Source organism: Carcharodon carcharias, chromosome 30 (assembly GCF_017639515.1).
Source record: "Carcharodon carcharias isolate sCarCar2 chromosome 30, sCarCar2.pri, whole genome shotgun sequence".
Taxonomy (NCBI): Eukaryota; Metazoa; Chordata; class Chondrichthyes; order Lamniformes; family Lamnidae; genus Carcharodon; species Carcharodon carcharias.
This window is the reverse complement of record NC_054496.1, coordinates 27,307,057-27,334,565: the sequence shown is the minus strand read 5'-3', so window position 1 is coordinate 27,334,565 and position 27,509 is coordinate 27,307,057. Positions and strand designations below refer to the sequence as shown.

The 27,509-nt window shown below is 43.0% G+C and overlaps 2 protein-coding genes across 3 annotated transcripts in view; one reads left to right on the top strand and one right to left on the bottom strand.

Moving 5' to 3' along the window:
- Nucleotides 1-14,680, bottom strand: part of mvb12a (multivesicular body subunit 12A) — a 35,345-nt gene extending 20,665 nt beyond the window's left edge. The window contains exon 1 of the mRNA XM_041176966.1: nt 14,504-14,680. The gene's annotated coding sequence lies outside the window, so the exon portion shown is untranslated. The remainder of the gene's footprint in view (nt 1-14,503) is intronic.
- A 179-nt stretch (nt 14,681-14,859) lies between these two features.
- LOC121271188 (kinetochore-associated protein DSN1 homolog) overlaps nt 14,860-27,509 on the top strand; it is a 36,964-nt gene continuing 24,314 nt past the window's right edge. The window contains exons 1-4 of one of the 2 annotated variants that reach the window (XM_041176955.1): nt 14,860-14,972; nt 23,503-23,542; nt 25,084-25,135; nt 26,651-26,959. In XM_041176955.1, the coding sequence (XP_041032889.1) occupies nt 14,944-14,972; nt 23,503-23,542; nt 25,084-25,135; nt 26,651-26,959 (430 nt within the window). In that variant the 5' untranslated portion in view covers nt 14,860-14,943. Of the gene's footprint in view, nt 14,973-23,432; nt 23,543-25,083; nt 25,136-26,650; nt 26,960-27,509 lie in introns of both variants that reach the window. The other variant, XM_041176956.1, reaches the window with a different exon arrangement.

Sequence of the window (27,509 nt, the reverse complement as noted above, 5' to 3'; positions counted from 1 at the left end):
CCATATTCAAACAGCACAAACTTGCAAAATTAAGGACATAATGTCTAACTTTAGATATGACTCCACTAATGTTAGATACAACTCTGCAATTGGACAGCACTTGCTGAACAATCGAGAGTTTGCTAAGAATAACACTGACAACCAATTTAAGATCAGTCAGCTTGCAATGTAACTCACTTAGGCTTGCTAGAATCTACATTTATTCATACGCAGGGCCCTGTCCTTTGCAAGCAGAAACAGCACGTCCAGGCATTGTGACTTTAATTAAACAAAAGCTTGGGGAACAATAGCTCTGTAGTGCATTCTCCATAGCATCACCACAACCAGTCAGAGCTGACTGGCCAACCAATCAGCACCCCTTTCCCATGCAGTTTAAATTGTTGCTTTCTTTGAAATTTGGCATTCTTGCATCTGTCCTGATTAGTGCAAGACAAAAAGCTTCTACAGCATGTTTCTCTTTTCATAGGAGCATATAGGATCATAGGAGCTGGAGTAGGCCATTTGGCCCATTGAGCCTGCTCTGCCATTCAACTAGATCATGGCTGATCATTTACCTCGATGCCACTTTCACGTGCTATCCCCATATCTCTTGATGTCATTAGTATCCAGAAATCCATCAATTTCTGTATGCAACATGCTCAATGATAGAGGGCAGTGGAAGCTCAGAGGTAGAGAATTCTAAAGATTCACCACCATCTGAGTGAAGAAATCCCTCATTTCAGTCTCAAATGGCTTACCCCTTATTCTGAGACTGTGTCCTCAGGTTCTAGGTTTTCAGCAATACTCAAGTTCAAGTACTACATGAATATTCAAGTACTACCAAGCAACTATTTGCAACAAATTGTGCCAAGGCATTTCATAGGAACACTATAAAACAAATTTGATACTGGGCCATATATAGATCTGAGAGATGACCAAAAGCATGGTTAAAGACGTAGGCTCTAAGGAGTATCTTAAAGGAGGAAAGGAAGAAGTAAAGAGGTTTAGGGAGAGAATTCCAGAGCTTAGGGATTCCGACAGCTGAAGGTACAGCCACCAATAGTGAAATAATTAAAATCAGGGATACTCAAGAAACCAGAATTAGAGGAGCAGAGATATTTGAATGTTGTGGGGCTGGAGGAAGCTATAGAGGTAGGGAGGGGTGAGGCCACAAATGGATTTGAAATCAAGGATAAGAATTTTAAAAGGAAGGCTTGCTTAACTGAGAGTCAGTACAGGTCAATGAGCACAGGGGTGATGATGGATGGACAGAACTTTGCACAAGTGAAGACACAGGCAGCAGAGTTTTAGAAGACCTCAAGATTATGGAGGGTAGAATGTTGGAGGCAGGCCAGGCGTGCACAGTAATGGTCAAGTCTCATGGTAATAATGAGGGTTTCAGCCACTGGGTCTTAGTCATGGTTCAGTTTTGTGGTCTGAAGGTCAGCTCGTGTCACATTTGACACCAAAGTTGCAAACAGTGTGGTTCAGCTTCAGACAGATGCCAAGGAGAGGGATGGAGTTTCTAGCAAGGACTGAAAACAATGACTTGGGTCTTCCCAATTTGGCTGGAGGAAATATCTGTTCGTCCAGTACTGGACGTTGGATAAGCAGTCTGCCAATTTAGATACAGTGGAAGGGTCGAGAGCAATAGAGCTATTTCAATACTGTGGCAGGGCAGAAACCCAATTGGAGGAATTCAAACATGGAGTTCCAGAAAAGGCCCACATGGACTTGGAAGGTGACAACATGTTCAGAACCTGAGAGAGGAAAGGGTGGTTTAAGATGGAGGTAGTAATTTTCAAGGAGGAAGAGGCCAAGTGTTTTTATTTTGACAGGGATGATGATACAGAATCGTAGAATTATAGAACACATATAGACTATCTGGCCCATCATGCCTGTGCCAGCTCTTTGGTAGAGCTAACAGATTTGATGCAGGGGACAGTATTTAAGGAGGGATCTGTTAACAATATCAGTTTACTCAGGAGAAAGGAAGGTAAGTCGGGTGGTCAGCAGTTTAATGGGGATATTAGGGAACAGGAGGTGGGTCTCACAGACAAATTGAGCTTCAAGAGGGCACGAGGGGAGAAAGATGATAGATCAAGACTCGTGCAGGGGGAAGCTTTAGAAGAAGTTTGGCCTGGTAGGCTAGAGTAGGAACATGGCAGAGGCAGCTGATCAGATGGTCTGAAGTTGATGTGGAGAGAAGTTCTAGAGGAAGAAGTGGACTGAGAAATATTACAGCTGCATTGTGCTGAAATCACGCAGACAACGTGCACTCTTTTTACTAAAGAGATGACACTACCTCAATGTCTTTAGGGAAATGCATTTCTGGGAATAATGACTTCAGTGTGGCTAGCCACTGTAACACATGTTGCAACAACAGCAAACATCTGGTGAATATTAGACCATCAAGAAAGATCTTTCTTTGAGTCGTCAAGATTCTTTGAGTATGTTAAAACCACGAGTCAACAACAGTGAAGTCATTCCTCCCAGAACATACTGCCTCGCAGTAATCACAAATCAACAAAAGGGGTAGAGTTTGCAGCAACTGAAATAAACTTCTCTCTCTCACACAAACCAGGTCATTGCTGAGACAGAATTTAAGGCAAATGCACACCGTCAATGATACCTTCCATTACTTCAAAGAAAAAGAGGTGTAATCTACTGAAAGAGACAGAGGAAGGGGAAAGTGGGAGAGGGGTTATTCTGATTGGTAGAATTTAGTATGTGGTGTTCCTCAAGAACATGCACTGGAGCCTCAGCTCTTCATTGTATATACTGACAATCTAAATAAAGGAATACAGAGTTGCATATCCAATTCTGCAGATAACACTAAGTTAAGAGGCACAGGAGGTTGTATGCTCTTGTATGACCAAAGGCACAGAGACAGGGAAGCGAGTGGCAAAACTATAGCAGTTGGAGATCAGCTTGTGGAAGTCTGAGGTCATCTACCTTGGGTCTGAGAAAGACAAATCGGAATAATTTGCGATGGCTTCTCTTCGTGCTTCCGCACTGTTACTTCTGGTGTCCTCCAAGGATCAATTCTTGGCCCCCCCACTATTTCTCATTGACATGCTGTCCCCTCTGTGACATTATCTGAAGGCACAGCATTAGTTTTCCCAAGGGCGCTGATGACACCCAGTTCTACCTCACCATCACCCCTCTTGACTCCTCCACCGTTACCAAATTATCAGCTTGCTTCTTTGACCTCCAGTACTGGATGAGCAGAAATTTCCTCCAATTACATATTGGGAAGACTGAAGCCATTGTCTTTGGACCCCACCCCAAACTCCATTTCCTATTTACTGACTCCATACCTCTCCCTGGCAAAAGCCTGAGACTAAGCCAGTCTGTTCGCAATGTTGCTGCCACATTTGATCCTGGGATCAGTTTCCAATCTCTTTAACTGCACCATCGATAAGATCTCCGTATTTCCACCTCCGTAACATCACATGGCTTCGCCTCTGCTGCTGAAACCCTCATTCATACCTTTGTTACCTCTAGGTTCAACTATTTCAATGCACTCCTGGCTGGCCTCCCACATTCTACCCTCCATAAACTTGAGGTCATTCAAAACTCTGTTGCCCGTGTCTTAACTCACAACAAGTCCCATTCCCCCATCACCCGCTGTACTCCCATTACACTGCCACCCAGTCAAGCAATGTCTTGATTTTAAAGTCATCATCCTTGTTTTTCAAATCTCACCATGGCTTCTCCCCTCCCCTTCTCAGTAATCTCCTCCAAATCCACAGCCCTCCGAGTTATCTGCGCTGTCTAATTCTGGCCTCTTGTGCATCCTCAATTTTAATAGCTCTGGCATTGGTGGCTGGGCCTTCAGTTGCTTAGACCCCAAGCTCTACCCATCCTTACCTCTCCTTCTCGCCTTCAGGACACTCCTTAAAATGTACCTCTTTGACCAAGTTTTTGGTCATTCAAGGGCACAAGAATTAGAAGGTGTAGGCCATTCAGCCCCTCAGAATGCTCCACCATTCGATAAAGTTATGGCTAATCTGGTTGTGGCCTCAACTCCACTTACCTTTCTGTTCTCCATAACCCTAGACTCCTTTGATTAACAAAAATCTAACTCAGCCTTGAATATATTCAAAGATCTAGCCTCTACTGCTCTCTAGGGAAGAGGCTTCCACTGACTAATGACCCTCTGAGAAAAAAAAATTCTTCTCTCAGTCTTAAATGGCAGTGCACCAATTTTTAAACAGTCTCCCCTAGTTCTGGATTCTCCCACAGGGGAAACAGCCTCTCATCATCCACCCATTAGTTCCTCTGGCCTAATATTTGTTTATGGAGTGTGATGTCATATCTTGTCTTTTAATGCTCCAGCGAAGAAACTTGGGATGGTTCAGTATGTTAAAAGTGCCATATAAATATAAGTTGTTGTTGCAATTTCTTAATGGTAAGAGACTAGGAAGCTGTGAAGGAGTGATTTAGATATCCAAGCCCACAAATCACCAAAATCTAGCACACAGGTACAAAAAGTAACAGAAAGGTGAGCAGAGTGTTGACCTTTATCTCAAAGGACATTGGAATGCTGAACTAAGGAAGTGATTCTTCAGTTGTACAGGTCCTTGATCAGGTCCCATCTGGAGTACAAAGCTTAGTTTTGGGTACCAAACCAGAAAAGTGATACTTTGCCCCTGGGGGAGGTACAGTGCAGATTCACCAGAATGACATCAGGACTTAAACTTGAGCACTAGCAAACCTTCTAAGTGTTAGTAAAGGAATCCATCTTGTATAAAAAATAATTTATTTAAATCAATTTCATTTTTATCTTAGCCTCTGTGGTTGTAAACCTAAGTCTAGAATTTTGCAAATGACTAATTGTGCAATTACAGTAGAAAGGTCATAAGCCGCCTGCTTTTAAAATTAGGGTCACTCATGGTTTACAATTCTAGATTAAGTTATCTGTAACAATAATATAATCCATGCCTGGCTAACCCTAAGCACTAGTATTAATCTTGAGACTATGGAACAGAGAAAGATACATATTTAGAATACCAGCAATTGCTGGATAATGGATGGTGAAAACTGGTGCAAATTTCGTCAGATCATGTGAATAAAGTAGTTAGAAAGATATCAAGTTTGAGAGAAGGAGTAGCGTTGACAGTTGCGCTTTGCTGACTGTAATACTGTAATACGTATACCCTCCATGGCAAAGCATTCTTTATATTCTCAGTGTTGGCCACACGCACATGTTAAGATTTAACTTTTCATATGCAGCAAGTGCTTGAATCCATTTCTAAAAACTCATTCTTAACATACAAGGAATATATTGCAAAATTTACATTCGTGACATTTTATGAGGACACATTGCTGAAATTAACTTGCACTCCCTTAGGTTTAGAGGGGTGAGGAGTGACCTAATCAAGGGGTATATTGATACAATCTCACTTGATGGGGGGGGGGGGGGTTCCAGAACAAGGATGCACAACCTTAAAACTAGAGTTAGGCCATTTAATCCTGAAATCAGGAAGCACTTTTTTCACACAAAGTGGTGGTCTGGAACTCTCTTCCCTGCTACCTGTAGATGCTGGAGGCCAATTGAAATTTACAAGACTGTGATTGATAGATTGCTAAAGGCAAAATGGTGTAGATGTTAGAAACCTTAAACATCTGTGGAGAGAAAGACAGAGTTAATGTTTTGAGTCCGTATGACTTCTTCAGGGAGGCGTCTTCTTCAGGACTCTTCCTGAAGTAGAGTCACACAGATTTGAAATGTTAACTCTGTTTTTCTCTCCACAGATTGATAGATTGCTGTTGGGTGTGGGTATCGAGGGATATGGATCAAAGGCGGATAAATGCAGTTGAGCCAGAGGACAGCTATGGTCCAATAGAGGACAGGCCAGACCCAAGGGGGTGAATAGTCTACTTCTGTGACATCTTTTCAAATAGCCTAAAGAGACGTGCACAATGAAGCGCATCAACTCCACGCGCATCACATCAGGAGAACAAACTTTTTCCAAGTTCTGCTGAGCCAATTTTACTGCAACTTTTAAACTGCAACTGCGCCATTTTGGCACAATCTCTATGGATAGCAATGCTGCTAATTAAACTATTACATACAGTAAAAATATTTGTTTAAAATGACTTTGTGCATACCATCTTCAAGATGTACTGCAGAACTCATCAACAGCACCTACCAAAACCACAACCTCTACCACCTAGGGCAGCAGATACATGGGAACACCACTAACTGCAAGTTCTCCTCCAAGCCACTCACCATCCTGACTTGGAACTATATAGCCGTTCCTTCACTATCGCTGGGTCAAAATCTTGAATTCCCTCCCTAACAGCACTTTGGGTATACTTACATCATTTGGACTGCAATGGTTCAAGGCATGGCTCACCATCACCTTCTCAAGGGCAATTAGCGATGAGCAATAAATGCTGGCCTTGCCAGCGATGCCCACATCCCATAAAAAATTTCAAAATAATTTTGTCCTAGCAATATCAATACAAATGATAAAATCATGCTGAAATAAGACAGAACTGCATTTCAATGGAGTCTTTCAAGGCTACAGAATGAGTCAAAGTGCTATACAGCCAATGAAGTACTTTTGAAGTGTGGTTACTCTTGTAATGTGGGAAACATGACAGCCACTTTCCACATAACAAGCTTCGACAAACAGCAAGATGATAATGACCAGATCATCTGTTTTTTTGTGATATTGATTGAGGGGTAAATATTAGACAGGAAACTAGGGAACACTCCTGTTCTTCAAAATAGTAACACAGCACCTTTTACATCCCGCCGAGATAATAGACAGGACCATAACAGGCAGGACCTCGGTTTCAAGTCTCATCAGCACCCGTCACCCCTCCCTCAGTACTGTGCTGGAGTTTCACCTTTGATGCTTGTGCTCAGGTCCTGGAGTCCTCAGAACCTTCTGAGTCAGGTGAAAATATACCCACTGAGCTACAGATGACATCTTCACCCGTAAAATGAGTAACACCTCTCAATATGCAAGTGCAAGCATCAGGCCCATCATTGCTAACTGGGACACTCTGCACCTACAGCACAGGAGACAACATACACATAAATTTGTTTTAAAAAGCCTGGGGCAAGGGAAATTGGACCACTTCCCCATTATTCTTTGAAAGGTTCAAATTATTTGGCTTTATTCAAAATAAAGTCTGGTGCAACATTTTATTACTAAAATATCATGATGCAGCACTGATCTAAATTTCATTGTGTAAGACATGAACAAACCACAAGAACCACAAACATCTTCCTCTGGTGCTTCCAAGGATGAGACTGCAGATAAAGCAAATCCGAAACACTTTAATTTGCACTTTACAGTAAGAAAGAGCATTTAAGCGCAGAGGGTTAAACAAAACTTGTATGTGCCAGAGTTTTGAAGTTCAAAAATAGGAAATCTATGGGTCACAGGCCACCATTTCAAGTGGGCCTTTCATTAGAATAGATCTCAGCAAGGACTTATCAGTGGACAGAAAGTCTCTTGTCTCTTTACAACAGAGAGGTTCTAATCTTCAGCTCTGAGCCCTGGCAACCTTGATTTCAAAACCAAGGCAACTTTATCTGCCCTTCCATATTTCCTGTTTGAATTTCATGGAATTGGAAGTTTGGAAAGGGTTATCTTTAGTGCTGGAAAGATGCTACATCAAAACACTTAGGTAGAGTAATAACAGCAAGCCACGCAACTTAATGGGAGTACTGATATATAAAATTTTAGTTCCAACCTTGACATGCAACAGATGTGCTGATGCAACCCAGTGAGACATCCTTGCTTTACATAACTGAACAAGGAGTTAAGCTAAATGACTGCACTTTCGTAAGGAGACAGCTAATTGTTTTACTCTGAAAACCAAAAACTCTATGCAATCGAAAATGTCTTAAGCATTCTGCAAATAAAATGGAAGTTCAAATAACAAAAGGGAAGTCACCTGAATCCTGACATTAAATGACAAACAATGCAGCTACACCCACCTAGCCTCTCGCATTACACATGCTTTGTCATTCATCTGTAACATGCAGTGAAATAAATGCCAGTGCCATTGGTCTTTCAATCATGAGTCCCTGCACCACTTATGGCCAAAATTGATAAAACGATGAGAATTATGAAATGAGACAAACAGAAATGGTGATTTTGCAGGTGTACAATGTACACAGAGCAGCTGCAGCAGGCTGTAGTTTCCAAAGCAATGAAGCATCTTACAGTTGAGGCAATGTCAACCAGCCTTCTGAACTCAATCCATTGGTTTATTAGTCATCACAGCCTTGCAATGAGTTACTGGCTTGATATAGACTCTGCTCATCGCATGACAAAACTCCCAGTGTAATAAAACCAGACAGCAGTGGCATTACCGTCTGCAATGAAGTCATTGGTTTGGAACAGTTGCAGGCTTTACACACACCTCCTGTACTGTGGAAAAAGAAAACTCTCAGATTCAACTGGGAGGTGCACTGCCCAGCCATATACCTAGAAAGGTTCCAGGACCAATATCAGATCTGTGTTAAATTAGCCCATACCAATTGGGGTACCAGGAACAAGGCTCTGCCCCCTAAATGTGGGGCTGGAGCAGGGTGGGAAGCGGAATGAAATTCAGCCAGAGCCCTCGGTCCTAATTGTCAGCCAACTATCTCAACTACAAAGCATCTGATCAGCTATAAAGCCTTCTGATATTCTCCGTAACCTTCTCCCCTTCATGCATCAACATTCTCTGGCTACACAGCACACGGTCACCAGGTATTTCAAGGCACTATCACAAAGAAAGCAGATGATCCGATATGCTTGAATAGAAGCTCACTTAATTATTTTGGCACAAGAAAAAGTTCTGGCATTTGCTTCCAGCTTTTTCAGAGTTGCCAGCTGGGCAACTTAAAATCAGAAGCTGGAAGCAATCCTCCAACCTTTCGTTTCGTTTGTTACTTGTTCTGGGTGCCAGCTGGAGCTCCACATACCTCTAAACTCTCTCGCGCTCTCTCTCACGCCGCAAACCTGCATTTAGTTATAAGCAACAGACAGGATTTCTTAGTCTTTTGATATCTGCAATACTCATTCGGCACCTGGAAACAGCAAGAAAGGAACTGGGATCTACTTGGTGGGAACCAAGGATTCAAACAAAAGTAAAAGATCCACAATTCACATAATGGTAATTCATTTGGTTTCCTAGTCAACATTCATCACTCAGCCAATACCAGCAAAAGCAGATTAACTGGTCATTAATTGCTGTTTGTTGCATTAGTCTGCATAATAGACTTCATTTCTAAAGTAGTTATTCACTTGTGAGGTGCTTGGCAATGTCCCAATGACATGAAAGGTTCTATAGGATGCATTTCTTTAACATATACTCCCTGCCTGAATCCTCATCTAACAGGACAGTCAAACACTGGGCAATGTCCACTCAAGAAGTGACATCCTCTATACAGATGGGCAGTAATAACCCTGCTCTCATTCTTTTAACATATTAAGGTTGTCATGTCTGAAGTTACAGCCTTCACATCTTCCTACAGCAGCAAGCTTACTCAATTCTGGGCCATTTTTGTCAGGCCAATAAAACTGCTCAGAACTCTAACCCAAAGACAAAAGATGGGGAATGGCATTCTTTTGAAGTCAGAATTGGATATCACAAAGCCTGAGGCTGCAGTTGACGTTTCGAGTCCTCATGACCCTTCGACAGAACTAGGTGAATCCCAGGAACGGTTGAAATATAAGCTGGTTTAAGGTGGTGGTGGTGGTGATGGTGGTGGGGGAAGAGAAGTGGAGGGGGGGGTGGTGTGGTTGTAGGCAAAAGCAGTGATAGAAGCAGATCATCAAAAGATGTCACAGACGGCAGAACAAAAGAACACATAGGTGTCGAAGTTGGTGATATTATCTAAACGAATGTGCTAATTAAGAATGGATGGTAGGGCACTCAAGGTATTGCTCTAGTGGGGGTGGGGGGAGCATAAAAGATTTAAAAATATTTAAAAATAATGGAAATAGGAGGGAAAAAGAAAAATCTATATAATTTATTGGAAAAAGACCACTTGTGGTCTTGACCTCCCTCCTCCATCCTCACCCCCCTTCTGTTTCTTCCCCCTTCCTTTTGTTTTTTTTCCAATACATTATATAGATTTTTCTTTTTCCCTCCTATTTCCATTATTTTTAAATATTTTTAAATCTTTTATGCTCCCCCCACCCCCACTAGAGCTATACCTTGAGTGCCCTACCATCCATTCTTAACTAGCACATTCGTTTAGATAATATCACCAACTTCGACACCTATGTGTTCTTTTGTTCTGCCGTCTGTGACATCTTTTGATGATCTGCTTCTATCAATGCTTTTGCCTCCAACCCCTCCCCTCCACCACACACACACCCCCCCCACCACCACCTTAAAGCAGTTTATATTTCAACCCTTCCTGGGTTTCACCTAGTTCTGTCGAAGGGTCATGAGGACTCGAAACGTCAACTCTTTTCTTCTCCGCCGATGCTGCTGGACCTGCTGAGTTTTTCCAGGTAATTCTGTTTTTGTTTTGGATTTCCAGCATCCGCAGTTTTTTGTTTTTATCTCAGGCTGCAGTTATCTGGTCTAAGTATTTGAGAGGGTTAAACACTGTAGCAAATTCCTTAATGAATAAAGTGTGCAAATCCTCCTTTTTGAAAATAAAAGACTTGAGTGGCCTGAAGGTCACAAGAGAGATAAATATATAGGAAGCCATTCGGTTCATTTTTGTTCTGCACCATTGATTACATTCTACGCCACAGTACATTCTTCTCCCCCATCTGATCTCTTGAACGAATCTAAAATTTTAACTATCATTCGCCCCTACAGACTTCAAATGCTGATCATTCTATGATGAAGCGTTCTTCCTGACAACTGTCCTGAACGTTCCTTTCAATAGTTTTACCCTAAGCCCACTTGTTCTGAAATCCTGGCAAACTTTTAAACAAAGCTCTCAATTAACCTCTATCTCAGTTATATCAGATCCGGTACACTTCTGCAAAGAATCCTCTCAGTTGCCACATCTCAAAGCCAAAGAGAGGGTTTTTCCAGTCTTTCCTCATATCCAGTTAAAAAAAAATTACTTCTAATTCACCGCCAATTTTTTTTAAAGCATGAAAACATAAGTATGGAAAATGAAAAGGCTGTTCAATCTTTCCATGGACTGTTTACAATTCGCTCAATTATGCCTCTTTATTCAACTCAAAGTTGAAACAGAGGGCTGTGAATTGATCCGTCATGGGAACTGTAAGAAAATTCACAATATCCAAACATACAGTCAATGCTATGAAATCCTGGCTTATTGCTTTCCACAATGTTTCCACTGTCTAGCAACACAGAGTTTCCATGTGATATTTAACACACACAATTTGCCCTTAAGCTTCAATCCTGTCCTTAACCATATGATTATGCAGCTCTTGTCTAAGGATTGAATTAAAACTGAACTAAGTGAAAGTCTTTTCCGCACATCCATCAATTGATTTGCGGGAGAGCAAGAAATGACTCAATCCCCAGTCTGGCTTGAGGTATAACCATTTTATAAACATCATATCTATATTAGTTATGTCACTCAACACCTTAGAGCTGGATCACATCCACTCTTAAATCGCCTTTTTCCCCAATCACCAGAACTTCAGTTCAGCTCTCACTGAAGTTAGAGCCCGAATTGTCAGAATTACACCTTCCCGAATCAGACTGGCCTCGAAAATCAAACCATCTTCGAATGCACCACAGGACCTCTCAAGGGAAGCTAAGCCACAGCTTTGTACTGGCTGACTTTCTGGCCAATCACATGCTTCAATGAGCAGTTAATAAAAATAATGTGTATAGGAGGGAACTAAAGAACTCGACAACGCCCTTAGGTACAAAGGCCTTATCCTGAAAGAGGCTGCAAATTATCATACAGGGAACAAATTTGTTGGGCCAGTAAACAGAATCGGCCATTAGGATTAATTTAAACTAGATGAGCTGAGGGTGACTTCAGTGACTACAGATGAACTAATTCAAAGAAAATATTGGAATACTGGAAATTTACAAACAGATAAGGCAATGGGCACAACTAAGGAGGATATCAATATTTTATAAGGACCAAAAGAGTTGATTTGTTAGTGTTTGTACAAATCCGAATCTGACCTTGAAAAACCTCCTACATAGGCATGCACTGAGAGTGGGCTGTAGGGTATGAGAGTTTAGGCTAAATGATCTGTAACTTTCGGATCCCTACCATTTTAAAAATAAAAACTAAGTCCATGTTTTCTATCCTCTGTGCTAGTTACAATGAATTATACCGCAGAAAATGCCATTCAGCCCAACTGGCCTATGCGCCTCAGAAGCTGCCGTCAACCCTATTCTACCTCACCCTATCGGCATAACTTTCTATTCCTTTGACCCTAATGTACTTATTTAAAGGAAAGCCTCAATCAGTGCTTGAGATAGCAAGTTCTACTCTCTCATCAAGCAATGCCGAGTATATATGGTACAATTATAAATCTGAGTTTTGCTTTTTGCGTACTCCTTTCTTTAAGGATACAAAGATGAATTTCATTCTGATGCCTTATATCCAGAGCTCGAGTTTGTGCAATATACGTAGTCTCTAGCCTCGATGTGTTCCAGCCTCCTCAGTTAACTTTATAATTTTTTACAATTTGTTTTTGCTTTAACACATCTACCATTTCTTAACTTCCATCCCCCCACCAATATTTCCACATACTTAGTGTGTAACACACCAACTGTTTATTATTTTGCATGTTCCTGTTCACACTAACAAACAATTTCTAAATTAGACCAGGTACTTCCTGGAACAAACACTTCCCTCGCAAAGCAGGGGTTTAAAAACAAAGGCTTCTTTTGATCAATACCACTGTTAGTTCAGCTAATAGGATCATTGCTGGGTGACCCAGACTGCCAATTTTTCAAGTAAGGCACCCCAATGACATCCAAGATAGATTTGAGATAGCCAAGGCAGCTTTTTCAGAATGATAGAGGTGCTAACGTCAAATAAACTGAGCCTGAATCATAGGAAAAGAATGTCGAGGTGCTACATTTTGTCACTTACGTTATATGCCTCAGAGATATGGCAACAAACAAAGAGAATATCAATAAACTTAATGCATTGGAGATGGGGACATCTAGGGGGATGTTCTGCATATGCTATGCGGACAGAAAGACTAATGAGGAAGTGCTGGAAATTACTGAATTGTTACAATGCAGGAGGAGACCAATCAGCCCATTGTGTCTGCACCAGCTCTCTGAATGAGCAATTCCCTTGGTGCCATTCTTCCCATAACCCTGCACATTCCTTCCTTTTCAGATAATAATCTAAATCCCTTTTGAATTCATTGATTGAATCTGCCTTGACCACACTCAGGCAGTGCATTCTAGACCTTAATTACTTATTGCGTGAAAGTTTATTTTTCATATCACTTTTGTTTCTTTTGCCAATTATTTTAAATCTGTGCCCTCTCGTTCTCAATCCCTTCACAAGTGGGAATAGCTTCTCCCTATCCACTCTGTCCAGACCGCTCATATTAAGTCTCCTTTCAGCCTTCTTTTCTCCAAGGAAACTGAATATCTGAAGTTCCTCATCCCTGGAACCATTCTGGTGAATCATTTCTGCACTCTCTCCAATGCCTTCACATCCTTTCTAAAGTGTGGCAATACTCCAACTGAGGCCGAACTAGTGTTTTACATAAGTTCAACATAACCTCCTTGTTCTTGTACTCTATGCCCTTATTATTAAAGCCAAGGAGTTTGCATGTTTTATTAACCACTCCCTCACCAGGGCTGGAGAAGAGGAAATTAGTGCATAACATCAAAGAGAGAAGGATACAATATTTTGGTCACATCGTTAGAACAGACAGAAGACAAAGACAATTATTATAAGGAAATATGAAAGTAAATATAGGAAGAGGAAACAGAGGAGAAAATGGATGACCGATACAATGGATTGGATACAACTGACCTGTGTGGAATAACATAGGACAGACAGAGTTGGAGATCATGACAGTCAACCTTCTGGGAAGAGAGTAACACCAACAAACAAATAAACCTTAAAAGGACAAGACCAAGACCCATAGCCATGGTTGCCAGGAGAGTCATGGGACCGGGATCTACGTAGGATGCCACACAGGGCAAGACACCTCTGAACTGACACCCCCAATTATAATATTACCACGAAGACTTGAAATTAGAAGGGATAATAGGGAGATTTGTTTTTAGGAAGGCACAAAATGTCACAAGAAAGAGGTCGTCCAAGACATACAAAAACACATTGAGTAATTTGGGGACTGAACTAGAGTGAAATGTTTTTTTTCTAAGGTGCTTTAACTGCTAGGGAGTGTGTTCCAGCACTCAGCGAGGCCGCACTGACCTGTTCACTCAGGTGTCAGCTCCAACCTGATGCTCACCTGTGGGGCTGCCTCTGCCCAGGTGAGCTTCACTCCCTCGCTAACGCGGTACATCCCAAAGCCGGCAGACCCGGCACAGACAGCCTGTTCCTTACCCCACCCCTCCCCTCCCCAATTCCCACATACCCACACGGCAGCACCGTGTCCTTTACCTGAAACACTCTCCCTGGGATGATTTCGCCCCACGAACCTCCGGCCAATGCAGGTCGGAACTTTCCCCGAGCTCCCGTCGGCGGCTCGGGTTTGTTCGGCTCTTTCCGGAAACCTCAACCTCCGCCTCCTCTCCAAACCGCAATTACCTCATCAGCTAGCGGACGGCCGTTACTGGCGGTTGGGAGGGCACCGCCTCGCGCATGGCTGCGACTCCCTGCAAAAGGAGGCGGGGCAACGGGTTTTTGCCACACCCCGCGTGCGCACTGGCAGCGGACGAGGCTACCCAGGCCGCCTCAGCTCGCCGCGCCAATCTGGACGGCGCCACTACAATGACCGGCCTGCCTTGCGGCTGGGGCGCATGCGTCAGGCTTGAAGCGGTTGTTCTCCGGCCATGGTTCTTCGCGCGCTTTGAGCGGTGGGCGGGAAAGGGCGGAAGAAAATGGCGGACGGCGATAGCATCAAGAAAAGGTTAGTGCCCGTTTCGGCATAATGAGTCCTGTGATAAAGCGGGGGTACCCAGCGTTCAGGTATTCCGTTACCCCCGAGTTCAGGTTTGCTTAAAAGACTGCCACTTCCGCCAGAGTGTTTTATAATAAAACTGGCAGCTGTATAGACGGGGATAGAAAGGACAATGGTAGATTTTTTGGGGGGAGGCTCTGGTGGAGCCTGTATTTTAAGGGATTGCCCCTTATTTTGATTGTTCGTCCCTCGTCCCTTAAGGGATGCCTTTTGTCCCATATTTCTACCACGGGAGACTGAGCCTGGGAGTCTCAGTTGAGTGATTTGAGCAAGACTGCAAGCCTGGGTTGGCCAGCAGAGAGAGAGAGAGAGAGTGCTACTGTATAAGTTATACGTTTTGGTTGCTTTAAATACACGCCCCCCCCCCCCCCCCCCCCCCCCAAATCCCCTTCCCCACAAGAAGATGAAGAGTGAAGATGTTCTTCCCAGTGTCCTGGTGACCATTCTTCCATTGCCAACTGGTCACTTACAACTTGGGAGCTTGTGCCTAGATTGGCAGATGTTTCCCTCCACCTAGTACCAGTTGCTGCCCTGCAAAAATGCTCCAAATGATTTGTAAACTTCCTGAAGGTTTGAAGGATGCTATTTTTTAATAAATGCAAGTTTTTCATAATGAAATATGTGTTTACACATGGCTGGTTGAATGTAGTGCAGCAGATGTTATTGTGGCTTTAGTCCTGAGCCTTTTGCCTCACTGCTGATGACAATTCATAAATCATGAATCATAAAATGTAGAAGTACATGGGGATAAAAGCATAAGATGTTGGAAATACTCAGGTCTGACAGCATTTGTGGAGAGAGAAACCGTTAACGTTTCATGTCTGTGACCTTATATCAGAATTGGGAGAAGTTAGAAATGTTTTGAGCAAGTGAAAGGCGGGAGGGTGGGGAGAGGAATAAAAACAAAGGCGATTAAACGTGTAGTAATTGTGGTTTTATTTAGTGTGTAATATACCTTTAGAAATAATACTTGTTAGGCAAGGTCACATGATCTGTTGTAACCAATAGGAGAGTAGCACGGGCTATCTCAGCAGTGTAGAGATGTCTGCAGATCAACTCTATCATTAATAGCACAATTTGGCCACCCTACAACAAAATGACAAAAGGGTTCATGGTGCAATGGGACAAATAAAGAAACAAGATGTATCCAGAGGAGGTGTGAATGGCAGAATCCTGAATAGCTGCCAGCTAAAAGCTAAATAACGGAAATAAGAGAAACAAGAGAAATAAACAAACCAAAGAAAAACACAGAAGGAAGTTACAATCTAAAATTGTTGAGCTCAGTGTCAAGTCCAGAAGTGTCCAGTAGAATGATGAGGTGCTGTTCCCCGACCTTGTGTTCAGCTTCATTAGAACACTGCAGCAGGCCAAGGACAGAAAGGTTAGTGAGAGCAAGGTGCAGATTTAAAATGACAGGCGGCTGGAAGCTCAGAATTGTGCTCGCGGACTGAATGGAGATGTTCTGCAAAACGATCACCCATTCTACATTTAGCCTCCCCGATTTAGAGGAGGCTGCATTGTAAGCAGCGAATATTGCCTGCTGTATAGAAATAAAAACAAGTAAATTGAGGCATCTGGTGGTTTTAAAGGCACTATATAAATTTCAGTCCTTTAATCCTAATGAAAGCTGTATAATACTTTGGTGGGGGACGGGGGAAGATGAATAATGTCATTGTGTATCTGTTCTCAGATATCTTGTAGAATAATATAAATTCTCTTCCTCTTTTTTTTAAAAAAAAATGTTTTACTGCATTGGCCCAACCAGCAGAGTGCTCTGAGAACTGAATTTTCTAGTTGGCATTGATGAAGCCAAGGTTCAGCAAAGTGTAATGGTGAAATTTTCATACCATATTTTTCTGAATTACAAAAAATACCTAGTATTACAATGAATTATGTATTTATTCCTAATCATGCTGAAATATTTCAGTTATATAATGCTAGGTTGAAGTACTGATACTACTGGTAGAAATGGGAATGATAGGAGGTGATAAATTAAATGTATAGACAGAGCAGTGGGGAGGAAGAGAAGCAGGTCAGGATACTTCCGGGATAGGAGATGTGCGGAAATTATCGAGCCCCACTATTCCATAAGCTGTACCATTAATTTAAATGTTTAATTTTCTCACCGAAATGGCCAATTATTTACCTATACCTCTAGTACACAGAAGAAATGAGACTCTGACCAGTCTTATTTCAAAAACTCAATGATTAAGTTATTTTGAAATAAAACTTCTTTTAACAAATTGCAAATACTAGTTACACAATTGTTTAACTACCTATCTCTTCCTAAAGAATTTCCCCAGCGCGTACACAGACAAAGGACAAATAGTCTTTCTGTAGAAGTGGGCTTTGAAGGATGAGTGTTATAAAATAAAGGATAAAGTCCGCAGGACCTTGGCGCTGTTGACCTGAAATTCTCTCATGGGAAGACAGGCCACTGGTTCTGGTGGATGCCTGGAAGCTCTCACAAACTGATCTCAGCTTTGCGGGTCAAAATGCAAATTAGCTACATTTGGATGGGGGTTCTCTGGCTCCAGGATGATAGCCATGCACAGCTTTAGGCAAGGTAGAGACAGGGTGCCAGTCAAGGAAGCCTTCCTTTCTCAGCTTGTTCTCCAACAAGACTGCCTTCAGAGCAAGCAGGTTCATGACTTAAGTTTTTTTGCCTTTCTCCCATGTGATTGCCTTTTTGCCTCCCAGTTTTTCATTAATTATAGTGCTTTGCAGTTCAACACAATCAAACTGCTTCTCAAACGCTATATAAGTCAGGTGATTTCTTGAAGAGGCCTGCTTGTTGACAGTTCCAAATCCCAGGTTAGCATCCGCATGTCCAGATCATGCCCAATCCTTCCATTTTCTGAAAGAAAACTTAGTCTTGAGATATATGATTCTAACAGTGAATTCTAGGGATATCTGGAGAAATTCAGCCATGGAGTTTATTATTATTAATTTACTACTTTAATCACTTATAGTATAAACTTGTGGTTTATAGTTTGTATATTCTACATTAATGAGGATCAGGAAAGAAGGGCCCTAGAGTAATTGACTTAAAAGGTTTAATTTAAAGGAATAAGTCATTGCAGGAGTACTCGAAGCCGGGCACATTTCCAGTGCCTGGGACCAGCATGTGTACAGGAAGTGTGTCCAGCTGCAGCTCCTGGAAGCTCGGGTTTCAGAGCTGGAGCGGCAGCTGGGGACACTGTGGAGCATCCGCGAGTCTGCGAGCATCGTGGATAGCACATTTAGGGAGGTGGTCACACCGAAGATGAAGGGACTTGAGGAAGGAAATGGGTGACCACCAGGCAGTCCAAGAGAAATAGGCAGGTAGTTCAGGAGTCCCCTGGGGTCCCGCTTGCAAATCGGTATTCCATTTTGGAGGCTGATGTGGCCGTGGATTCCTCTAGGGAGTGTGGACAAAGCCAAGCTACTGGCACCACAAGCAGCCTGTCTGTACAGGAGGGGAGGAGGAGCAATAGTAATAGGGGATTCTATAGTCAGGGGAACAGATAGGCGCTACTGTGGCCGTCAACATGACTCCAGGATGCTATGTTGCCTCCCTGGTGCCAGGGCCCAGGATGTCACTGAACGGCTACAGGGCATCCTGAAGGGGGAGGGTGATAAGGCAGAGGTCATGGTACATGTTGGTACCAATGACATAGGTAGAAAGAGGGATGAGGTCTTGCATCAAGAATTCAGGGAGTTAGGCAGTAGACTAAAAAGCAAGATCTCTCGGGTTGTAATCTCTGGATTATTCCTAGTGCCACGTGCTAGCGAGCTCAGAAATAGGAGAAAAGCGCAGATGAATACGTGGGTTAAGAGTTGGTACAGGAGGGAGGGTTTTAGATTCCTGGATCACTGGGACCGTTTCTGGGGAAGGTGGGACCCGTACAAACGGGACGGTCTACATCTGAACCAGAGCGGGCCTAACATCCTAGCAGGCAGGTTTGCTAGTGCTGTTGGGAGGACTTTAAACTAATTTGGCAGGAGGAGGGGACACAGAATGTTAGCAGAACAGGGACACATCATAATACAGTAAAACAATCAAGTCAGAGGGAGTACAGCTGCATTCAGCTTCGAAGGAGTAAGGCAAGGCTGGATGGCTTCTACTTTAATGCCAGGAGTATTTCAGGTAAAACGGATGAGTTAAGGGTGAGGATTGACATGTGGAATTGTGATATAGTAGCCATCACTGAGAGGTGGTTGAGGAAAGGGCAAGATTGGCAGCTCAACGTTCCGGGATATAGAATCTTCAGGCGAGACAGGGGAGGGGGTAAAAGAGGAGGAGGCGTTGCATTATTAGTTAAAGAGTCAGTCACTGTAGTAAGGAGAGATGATATCTTGGAGGGGGCATCGAATGAAGCTTTGTGGGTAGAGCTGAGGAATAAAAAAGAGGCTGCCACATTGTTAGGTGTTTTTTATAGACCCCCAGATAGTCAGCGGGAAATTGAGGAGCAAATATGTGCACAATTTGTGGAGGTGTGTAAAAACAAAAACAATAGGGTAATTATATTAGGTGATTTCAACTTTCCCAACATTAATTGAGATAGGCATAGTGTTAAGGGCTTTGATGGAGTGGATTTCTTGAAATGTGTACGGGAGAACTTTTTAGGTCAATATGTAGAGGGTCCAACAAAGGACGGTGCAGTGCTGGACACAATTCTGGGGAATGAAGCTGGACAGGTGGCTGAGGTGGTGGTGGGGGAGCATTTTCTTGATAGCGACCACAACATGGTACAGTTTAAGTTTGTTATGGACAAAGAAATTGACAAGTTGCAAAAAATGTTTTGGATTGGGGGAGAGTGGATTTTAATAAAATAAGGCAGGATCTGGCCAAGGTAGACTGGGAACAGTTACTTGTGGGGAAATCTACAGAGGAACAGTGGGCGGTGTGCAAAAAGGAAATGGGGAGGGTACAGGCTCAATATGTTCCCTCTAAAGTGATAGGAAGGAGTAACAAGCCCAGAGAACCATGGATGACCAGAGATATTCAGGTTACGATCAGAAGGCAAAGAGAGGCTTTTAGCAGGTACAAGGGAAGCAAATCGGCTGAGGCATTAGTGGAGTACAGACAGTGCAGGGTGGAGCTTAAGAAAGCAATTAGGAGAGCAAAGGGGGGATATGAGAAAGCTCTGGCTGGTAAAAGTAGGGAAAACCCCAAGATATTCTATAAGTATATAAATGGGAACAGGATAAGCAGGGAAAGAGTAGGGCACATAAGGGACCAAGGGGCAATCTGTGGGTGGAGCCAGAGAACATCGTTAGTGTTGAATGAATACTTCACATTCGTCTTCACCCTAGAGAATGAGGATGAAGGTATCGAACTCGGGGAAAGAGATTGCGAGGTTCTTAAGCAAATTGATATAGGGAGTGACAAGGTATTGGAGGTGCTAGCAGGCTTAAAAGTGGACAAATCTCCAGGTCTAGGTGATTTGTGTCCCAGACTGCTGAAAGAGGTAAGGGAGAAGATCATAGGGGCTCTGACCCAAATGTTTAATTCCTCTGTGGCCACAGGGGAGGTGCCAGAGAACTGGAGAACAGCTAATGTGGTTCTGCTATTTAAGAAGGGTTGTAGAGATAAGCCAGGGAACTACAGGCCAGTGAGTCTCACGTCTGTGGTAGGGAAACTATTGGAGAAAGTTCTGAAGGAGAGAATGTATCTCCACTTGGAGGGGCAAGGTTTGGTCAGGGATAGTCAGCATGGCTTTGTCAGAGGGAGGTAATGCCTAACAAATTTGATTGAATTTTTTGAGGTGGTGACCAGGTGTGTAGATGAGGGTAATGCAGTTGATGTAGTTTATATGGATTTCAGCAACGCCTTTGACAAGGTCCCAGATGGGAGACTTATAAAGAAGGCAAAGGCACATGGGATACAGGGTAATTTGATAAGGTAGATTCAAAATTGGCTTAGTTGTAGGAGACAGAGGGTGATGACAGAAGGATGCTTTAGTGACTGGATACCAGTGTCCAGTGGCTTACCACAGAGATCTGTGCTCAGTCCCCTATTATTTCTCATTTATATAAACGACATAGATGACTATGTGGGGGGTAGGATTAGTAAGTTTGCGGATGACACAAAGATTGGCCAGGTGGTTAACAGTGAGGTTGAGTGTCTTGGGCTACAGGAAGATATAGACCAAATGGGCAGATAAGTGGCAGATGGAATTTAACCCTGAAAAGTGTGAGGTGATACACTTTGGAAGGAGTAATTTGACAAGGAAGTATTCAATGAACGGCATGAAACTAGGAAGTTCTGAGGAACGAAGGGACCTTGGTATGTGTACCCATAGATCTCTGAAGGCATGTTAGTGGGGTGGTGAAAAAGGCATATGGGACACTTGCCTTTATCAATCGAGGCATAGATTACAAAAGTAGGAAGATCATGTTAGAGTTGTATAGAATCTTGGTGAGGCCACAGCTGGAGTACTGTGTGCAGTTCTGGTTGCTATTTTATAGGAAGGATTTGATTGCACTGGAGGGGGTGCTGAGGAGATTCACTAGGATGTTGCCTGAGATGAAACATTTAAGTTATGAAGAGAGGTTGGATAGACTTGGGTTGTTTTCGTTGGAGCAGAGAAGACTGAGGGGCGACCTGATCAAGGTGTACAAGACTGAGGGGCATAGACAGGGTGGATAGGAAGCAGCTGTTCCCCTTAGCTGAAGGGTCAGTCACAAGGGGGCATAAGTTCAGGGTGAGGGGCAGGAGGTTTAGGGAGGATGTGAGGAAAAACTTTTTTACCCAGAGGGTGGTGACGGTCTGGAATGCACTGCCTGGGAGGGTGGTGGAGATGGGTTGCCTTTAAAAAGTACCTGGATGAGCACTTGGCACGTCATAACGTTCAAGGCTATGGGCCAAGTGCTGGTAAATGGGATTAGGTAGGTAGGTCAGGTGTTTCTCACGTGTCGGTGCAGACTCGATGGGCCGAAGGGCCTCTTCTGCACTGTGATTCTGATTCTGAGTTGTGGGAAGAGTGAACTTGGATTTTGGAAGCCACATTTGTTTTAAGGAACCTGTACTGCTATTCAGTCAGATCATGACTGACCTTCTCCTCAACTCCATTTATTTACCTTTTGCTTCAATGTGTACCTAAGGAAAGATAAAGATGGAGTGCAACCAAAGGTTTGCAAGTCTGATTCCTGGGGTGAGGGTGTTGTCCTATGAGGAGAGACCAAGTAGACTAAGCTTATATTCTCTAGGTTGGAAGAATGAGAGTTGATCTCATTGTAACGTAAAACTCTAAAGGGGCTTGAGAGGGTCGATGTTGATGGGTTGTTTCCCCTGACTGGGAGAACGCGGGGCCACAGTCTCAAAATAAGATACCAGTCATTTAAGTCAAAAATAAAGAGAAATTTCTTTACTCAAAGCGCTGTGGATCTTTGGGCTTCTGTACCCCAGAGGATCATGGTTCCTTGGCCATTGAGTATGTTCGAGACCGAGGTCAACTCTTTTTGAGGGGGTGGGCACTAAGGGAATCAGGGGATGTGGGGATAAAGTGCGCAAGTAGAGCTGAGGTGGAAGATTAACCATGAACTTATTGAGTGGTGGAGCTTGTTCAAAGGGCTGAATCACCAGTCCTCTAGCTCCTGTTTCTTATGTCCAAGGTGTATGATGGTATCAGTTTTGAAAGGGGCAGGGAAGGGGAAGAGACAGTACCTGCAACTGTTTATAATGGATTTTATTAGCCAATGAAAGTGAATTTTCACTGAACATGAAATCGCATTGGAATTGCAGAAACAGAATTAAAGTGTTTTGGGGTCATGGAATTTTTCTTGTACTGGGTTTATACAATACACTGATGTGGAAGCAACGCTGCTTATTGTGTCATTCAGGTCAATTAGTAACACTCTTGTCTCTGAGTTGCAAGCTGTAAGCTCCCATGCAGGCCATGCACAAGTCAGCTGTGCAAAAGTAACAATGAAAGAGGCCATGCACTTTTTTTAAAAAAAGAAGAGAGGGAACATTGGTTGTGGATTCAAGTGGATGGTCGATCGCAAAATCTAGGCTGGCTGTTCAGTACGGGACTGAAGAAATGTTGTGCTTTGACATCATTAAGGTATAATGTTAAACAGGCTTCTTCTGCCCTTTCAGGTGGATGTAAAAGATTCCACTGTGCTATTCAAAGAAGAGCTGGCAAATTTTCCTGATGCCCTGGTCAATAGTTACCCCCTCAGCCAGTATCTCACAAACAGATTATCTGGCTGTTTGTGGCACCTTGCTGTGTGTTGCATTTCCTGCATTAAAACAGTGGCTGCACGTCAAATGCACTTCATTGGCTGTAAAGCATCTTTGGACATCTTGTGGTTGCAAAAGGTGCTATAGGAATTCAAGCTCTCTTTCTTGAAGCGATAAGTGTGAGGGGGAGTGTATCGAACTTGCTTTTGGAAAATGTTTGCTGATTTTTGTTTCCCTAGAACATATTTGCTGAAAATCCTTTCTCTATCTCTTTGACTATTTACGAGCTGTTTCTGTTCTGATGACCAGACTCCGGAGCTCCTGTCAAAATACACCGTTACCAGATCAGGTCAGTAATGTATTCTTTAAAAAAAATCTTTGGTGTGTCTTTGTACTTCACATAAAAAGTGATGTCAACATTTCTCCACCCTTTACTTTGGGGTCAGTGTTAAGCAAGAAGGATTGGCTGGGTACCCTCTTTGCAAGAAATTTGAATGGCATGGAAAGGTCAGGGAGTGACACAAAGAGGGAATGTTGCCTTCTCCAGTGGCTCACAAGTTTATCCAATCAGCAGCTGAGCATTGAGAGCACAACAACCCCAGGTTTAATGTTTGGCCCTGTCTGAGTTAGCTTATCTTGCCAACTGGCTTCTTTGTCTTCAGGCTAGGGGCAAGATCCTCCTCGATGATGCCTGCTGGAGAGTAAGGAAACAAAACGCATTTGTTATATAAATCATACGCACTGACCTGGTTCACCTCTGATACCCTTCTCTCCATCCTGCCCTACACAATCCATTTTCAAAAGACAGCTTCATCTGCTCAGAGGTTTTAGCAAATCACTTCAGCACGGGAACATTACATTATACAGGTGCAGTGTTTCAAAACCGGCTGACTGAAAACTGGGCATTTTTATAAGCCGCCGTGCACCAGTTTTAATTGTTATTAAATGAGTGGCTCACTAGTTGTCAGCTTCGCACGCCAGTCTTTTCCTGTGCTCCGAATGGTCATAGCGACCTTTGCCCCCACCCAACTTGGCTTGGTCCAGTCCACCTAACCTGGTCCCAAAGTATGGGAAGCATCCTCTGGACTGGCGTACTGTGACTCTCCTAGCACTCCCTCACTGTCATTGGTCAAAGATACCGCGGGGGACAGAGATTGAGAGAAAAAAATGTTTTGCTCTCTGCACTTTGAGACTTCCCAAGAACATTCCAGAGTAATTTCCTAATTGATGTTTTAATCAATACACAATGGAGGTGAACCAGGCTAAGGGTTTCTCAGTTTGACTATTGGCCAGTGAGATTCACTCCATGCGCTGTGCTTGAAGTTCTTTGAAATAGCTGATAGGTCGTGTTTCTAAATACAGGAAGCTGCGGTTCTCTGCTAGCTTCACTAGCACACCTGTACTTTGAATCCATCACAGCCTGAGAGTCAGTCTTACTTGCCCTATTAATTTCCTTTCAAACCCTAGTTCTTCACTGTTAATGTATTTTTTCAAACTTTAATAAAAAGAAACTTATTCACTTAATTTCATGTGTCTTATTAATTGGATTAAGGTTCTGATTTTTTTTCTCTCCAAAATCCAGCAAGATCCAAAATCCGGCACAGACCTGGACCAATGGCTGCCAGTTTTGAGACACCTGTACCTGTGCTCATTCGTCAAACTCAAAGATCGATCTTTTAATTTGAATTGGCATATCTCACCATTATAACTTATTTAAAATATGTATCAAAAATTCAGTTTAGATCTAAGTGTATAAAATGGCAGCACAAGTAGTTTCTACATATAGTGATGTATAATATAGCGATCTTATAGAACAGCAGGACGATCTTCATTCTGAACAAACTGTAATAACCATTAATCTTAACACACAACATTTTCTTTTCTCAGTAGAGTTCCTCATCTAAAGGAAAATGTGCCAAACATCAGAAGCCTGGGAACCCTGGTAAGAAATCTGTTCACTGTATACACAGTGATATCATTCACAAACATCCTGTGGAGACAGATACCGCACCTATCCACGTGCTGTAAAAAGTCAGACAATGTGTTCTGAAGAGGGAAAATTTAAAAAAAGGAGGTAATGGGAAATGTACAAAGCTTGTAGAAAGAGGGTAAGCATTTGACAAAGTACAGGGTTATACAAAGCGTTCCTACATAAGGATTGCACTGAGGCTCATTAGTGCCCAACAAAGCTCAATGTGGGCAAATGTAAAGTGCTAACAAAGTAAAAATAGGGCCCATATGTACCCTGTAGATGGTTAGACCTTGCTGCCAGCAAGTTGAAAGAGATCCAGCAATGTTAGTTAACTCATTGCTCACCGCAGCTAGATATTGTGAGGGAACAGTAAAGAGAGCGGATAGGCAGCTTGGTTATGTTCAGATCCCCCCGAGAGGTCACATTGCTTTGCTGCTGTTGTTTTATCATCAATAATAACTGACCTGTGTATGAATGAAATTTCTTTTTAAAAGATAAAAGGCATGCCCAAATTTTCATACAAATCAGTGCGAAAGTTTCTTTCTTTCCCTCCCTTGTAGTATGACTACACATCTTAAACCTTTAAGTAAAGTCTGGCAGAGAAAACACCAAGGATCAACTGTAGCAAATTATTTTAAGTCTTTAGCTTCAATGCTTAATAGTCTGCCACTTGCACAGTTAAAAGCCTCTCTGCGTTTCTCATTGATGACTAAAGTGTATAACTATGATCATGCAATAAGCGAATGCATGCAGCAATGAGTGTAGCACTATGTGCCATTGCTGGCATCCATTCCTCTGCCTGTTGCTCACATGGTTTGGCACTGTAATCTTATCTTTTTGCTTGAATGCTGTATAAACACCAGAACAGTCTAGTTGGGCTGAATGTCCTGTTGTGTGCCGTCCATTCTATATAAATTTATTCCGTTTCCTTTTGGTTGAGCTTTCTTTAAAATTACAGAAATGGTGTCCCTCTTCACTGCTATCTGCATGTTTCTCTTGTAATATTGTCTGTGTGTAACATTTGATGTAGAACTTAGTTGACTGCTTCACTTGCCTCCATCTGCATCACCATCGGGAGCTTTCTGGGTGGTGCTTCTTTTGCACTTATGCCGATAGGAAATCTAGATACCGTTAACATTAAACCATAAATAATGGTTAATATTTCAATTATTGTGACTCTGGAGTTGGAAGTTAACAGTGGTCTGGAGCAAGAACAGTGCATATTGGAACCAGTATTTAGCAAATGCACTCTGACATTATGTATTTAGTCGACAATAGTCCCACGTGCAGGAAACAGCTTGAGCGATTCTCTTGATACCCTTGATTCTTTAATTTCTGTTACAATGTGGAAGAGATGAGAAAGGAAGCTGTCACTTCTTTATGAAGCTACTTGTGTTCAGTCAGATGCAGTCCACATGGCGGAAGACCTTCTGTTTTTATTGTTGCTGAATGCTTTCTTCGTCATTTCACTTTGTTTTTTTCTAGAACGTGCCGCCAAGCAGGATGAAGCCCCGCAAAGGAGCAGCCTCCCGACCCGGCGCAGCGCCAGGCTAAACCCTGGTCAGTGTGTCAGTGCCAATCTGACCTCTGAAGAATGTGACAGCGTGAACCCGGCCTCCCAGACCAAGGTGGCCCCTGCCAGCCCCACCAGAGAACCTGAGGCCAGTGAGGCACCGTCTCCCAACAAACGGCTCAAGAAAAGCCCACAGTCGCGGTCTGTATTGTGGCGGCGCTCCAGCTTCAAAGGTGGCAAAGGGCGGAAATCCCTGCCTCCAATCCACCGTGATGCAACAGGTGAGGAAGGATGAGAGTTGCCTGCTTACGAAACAGGGGGCCTGTTTTGAAACTTTACTCATTATGTTCACAGCCAGAAATAGGCTTGATTCCTGCCCTTTTTGTTTTAAGATTCTTTCGTGAAGCGTAGGAGAATCACCCGAGCGTTCTGCATGCAGCAATGTTTCCACCTGTTCAAAGCTCCTTCTGCCTTGTGCCCTGGAGCAGTATTTCCACTAAAGTACTTGCAAAGTTATTGGATGAGTTGTTTGGCCATGGCTCGTGCCAAGTTCCTGCCAGCAAAGCAAATGGCTTATGAGCAGCTTCCCCTAGAGCCCCTATCACCTTTAAGGGATTTTCACCAGTGTATTTCAGTTGTACAGTTTGTAGGCACTTGTACAATTGTTATCCGTCGGATTGTGAAGATTGCAGTGTGCTCAGTTACAGGTTGATCTTTGCTGTTCCCAGCTGCGTGAGATGCCTAGAAAGCTCCCCAGCTTTGGAGTGCAGGGGAGGAGAGAACTGGGGTGACTGCTGTTGCATTCCTGCCAGAGGCTGCAGTTGTGGCTTT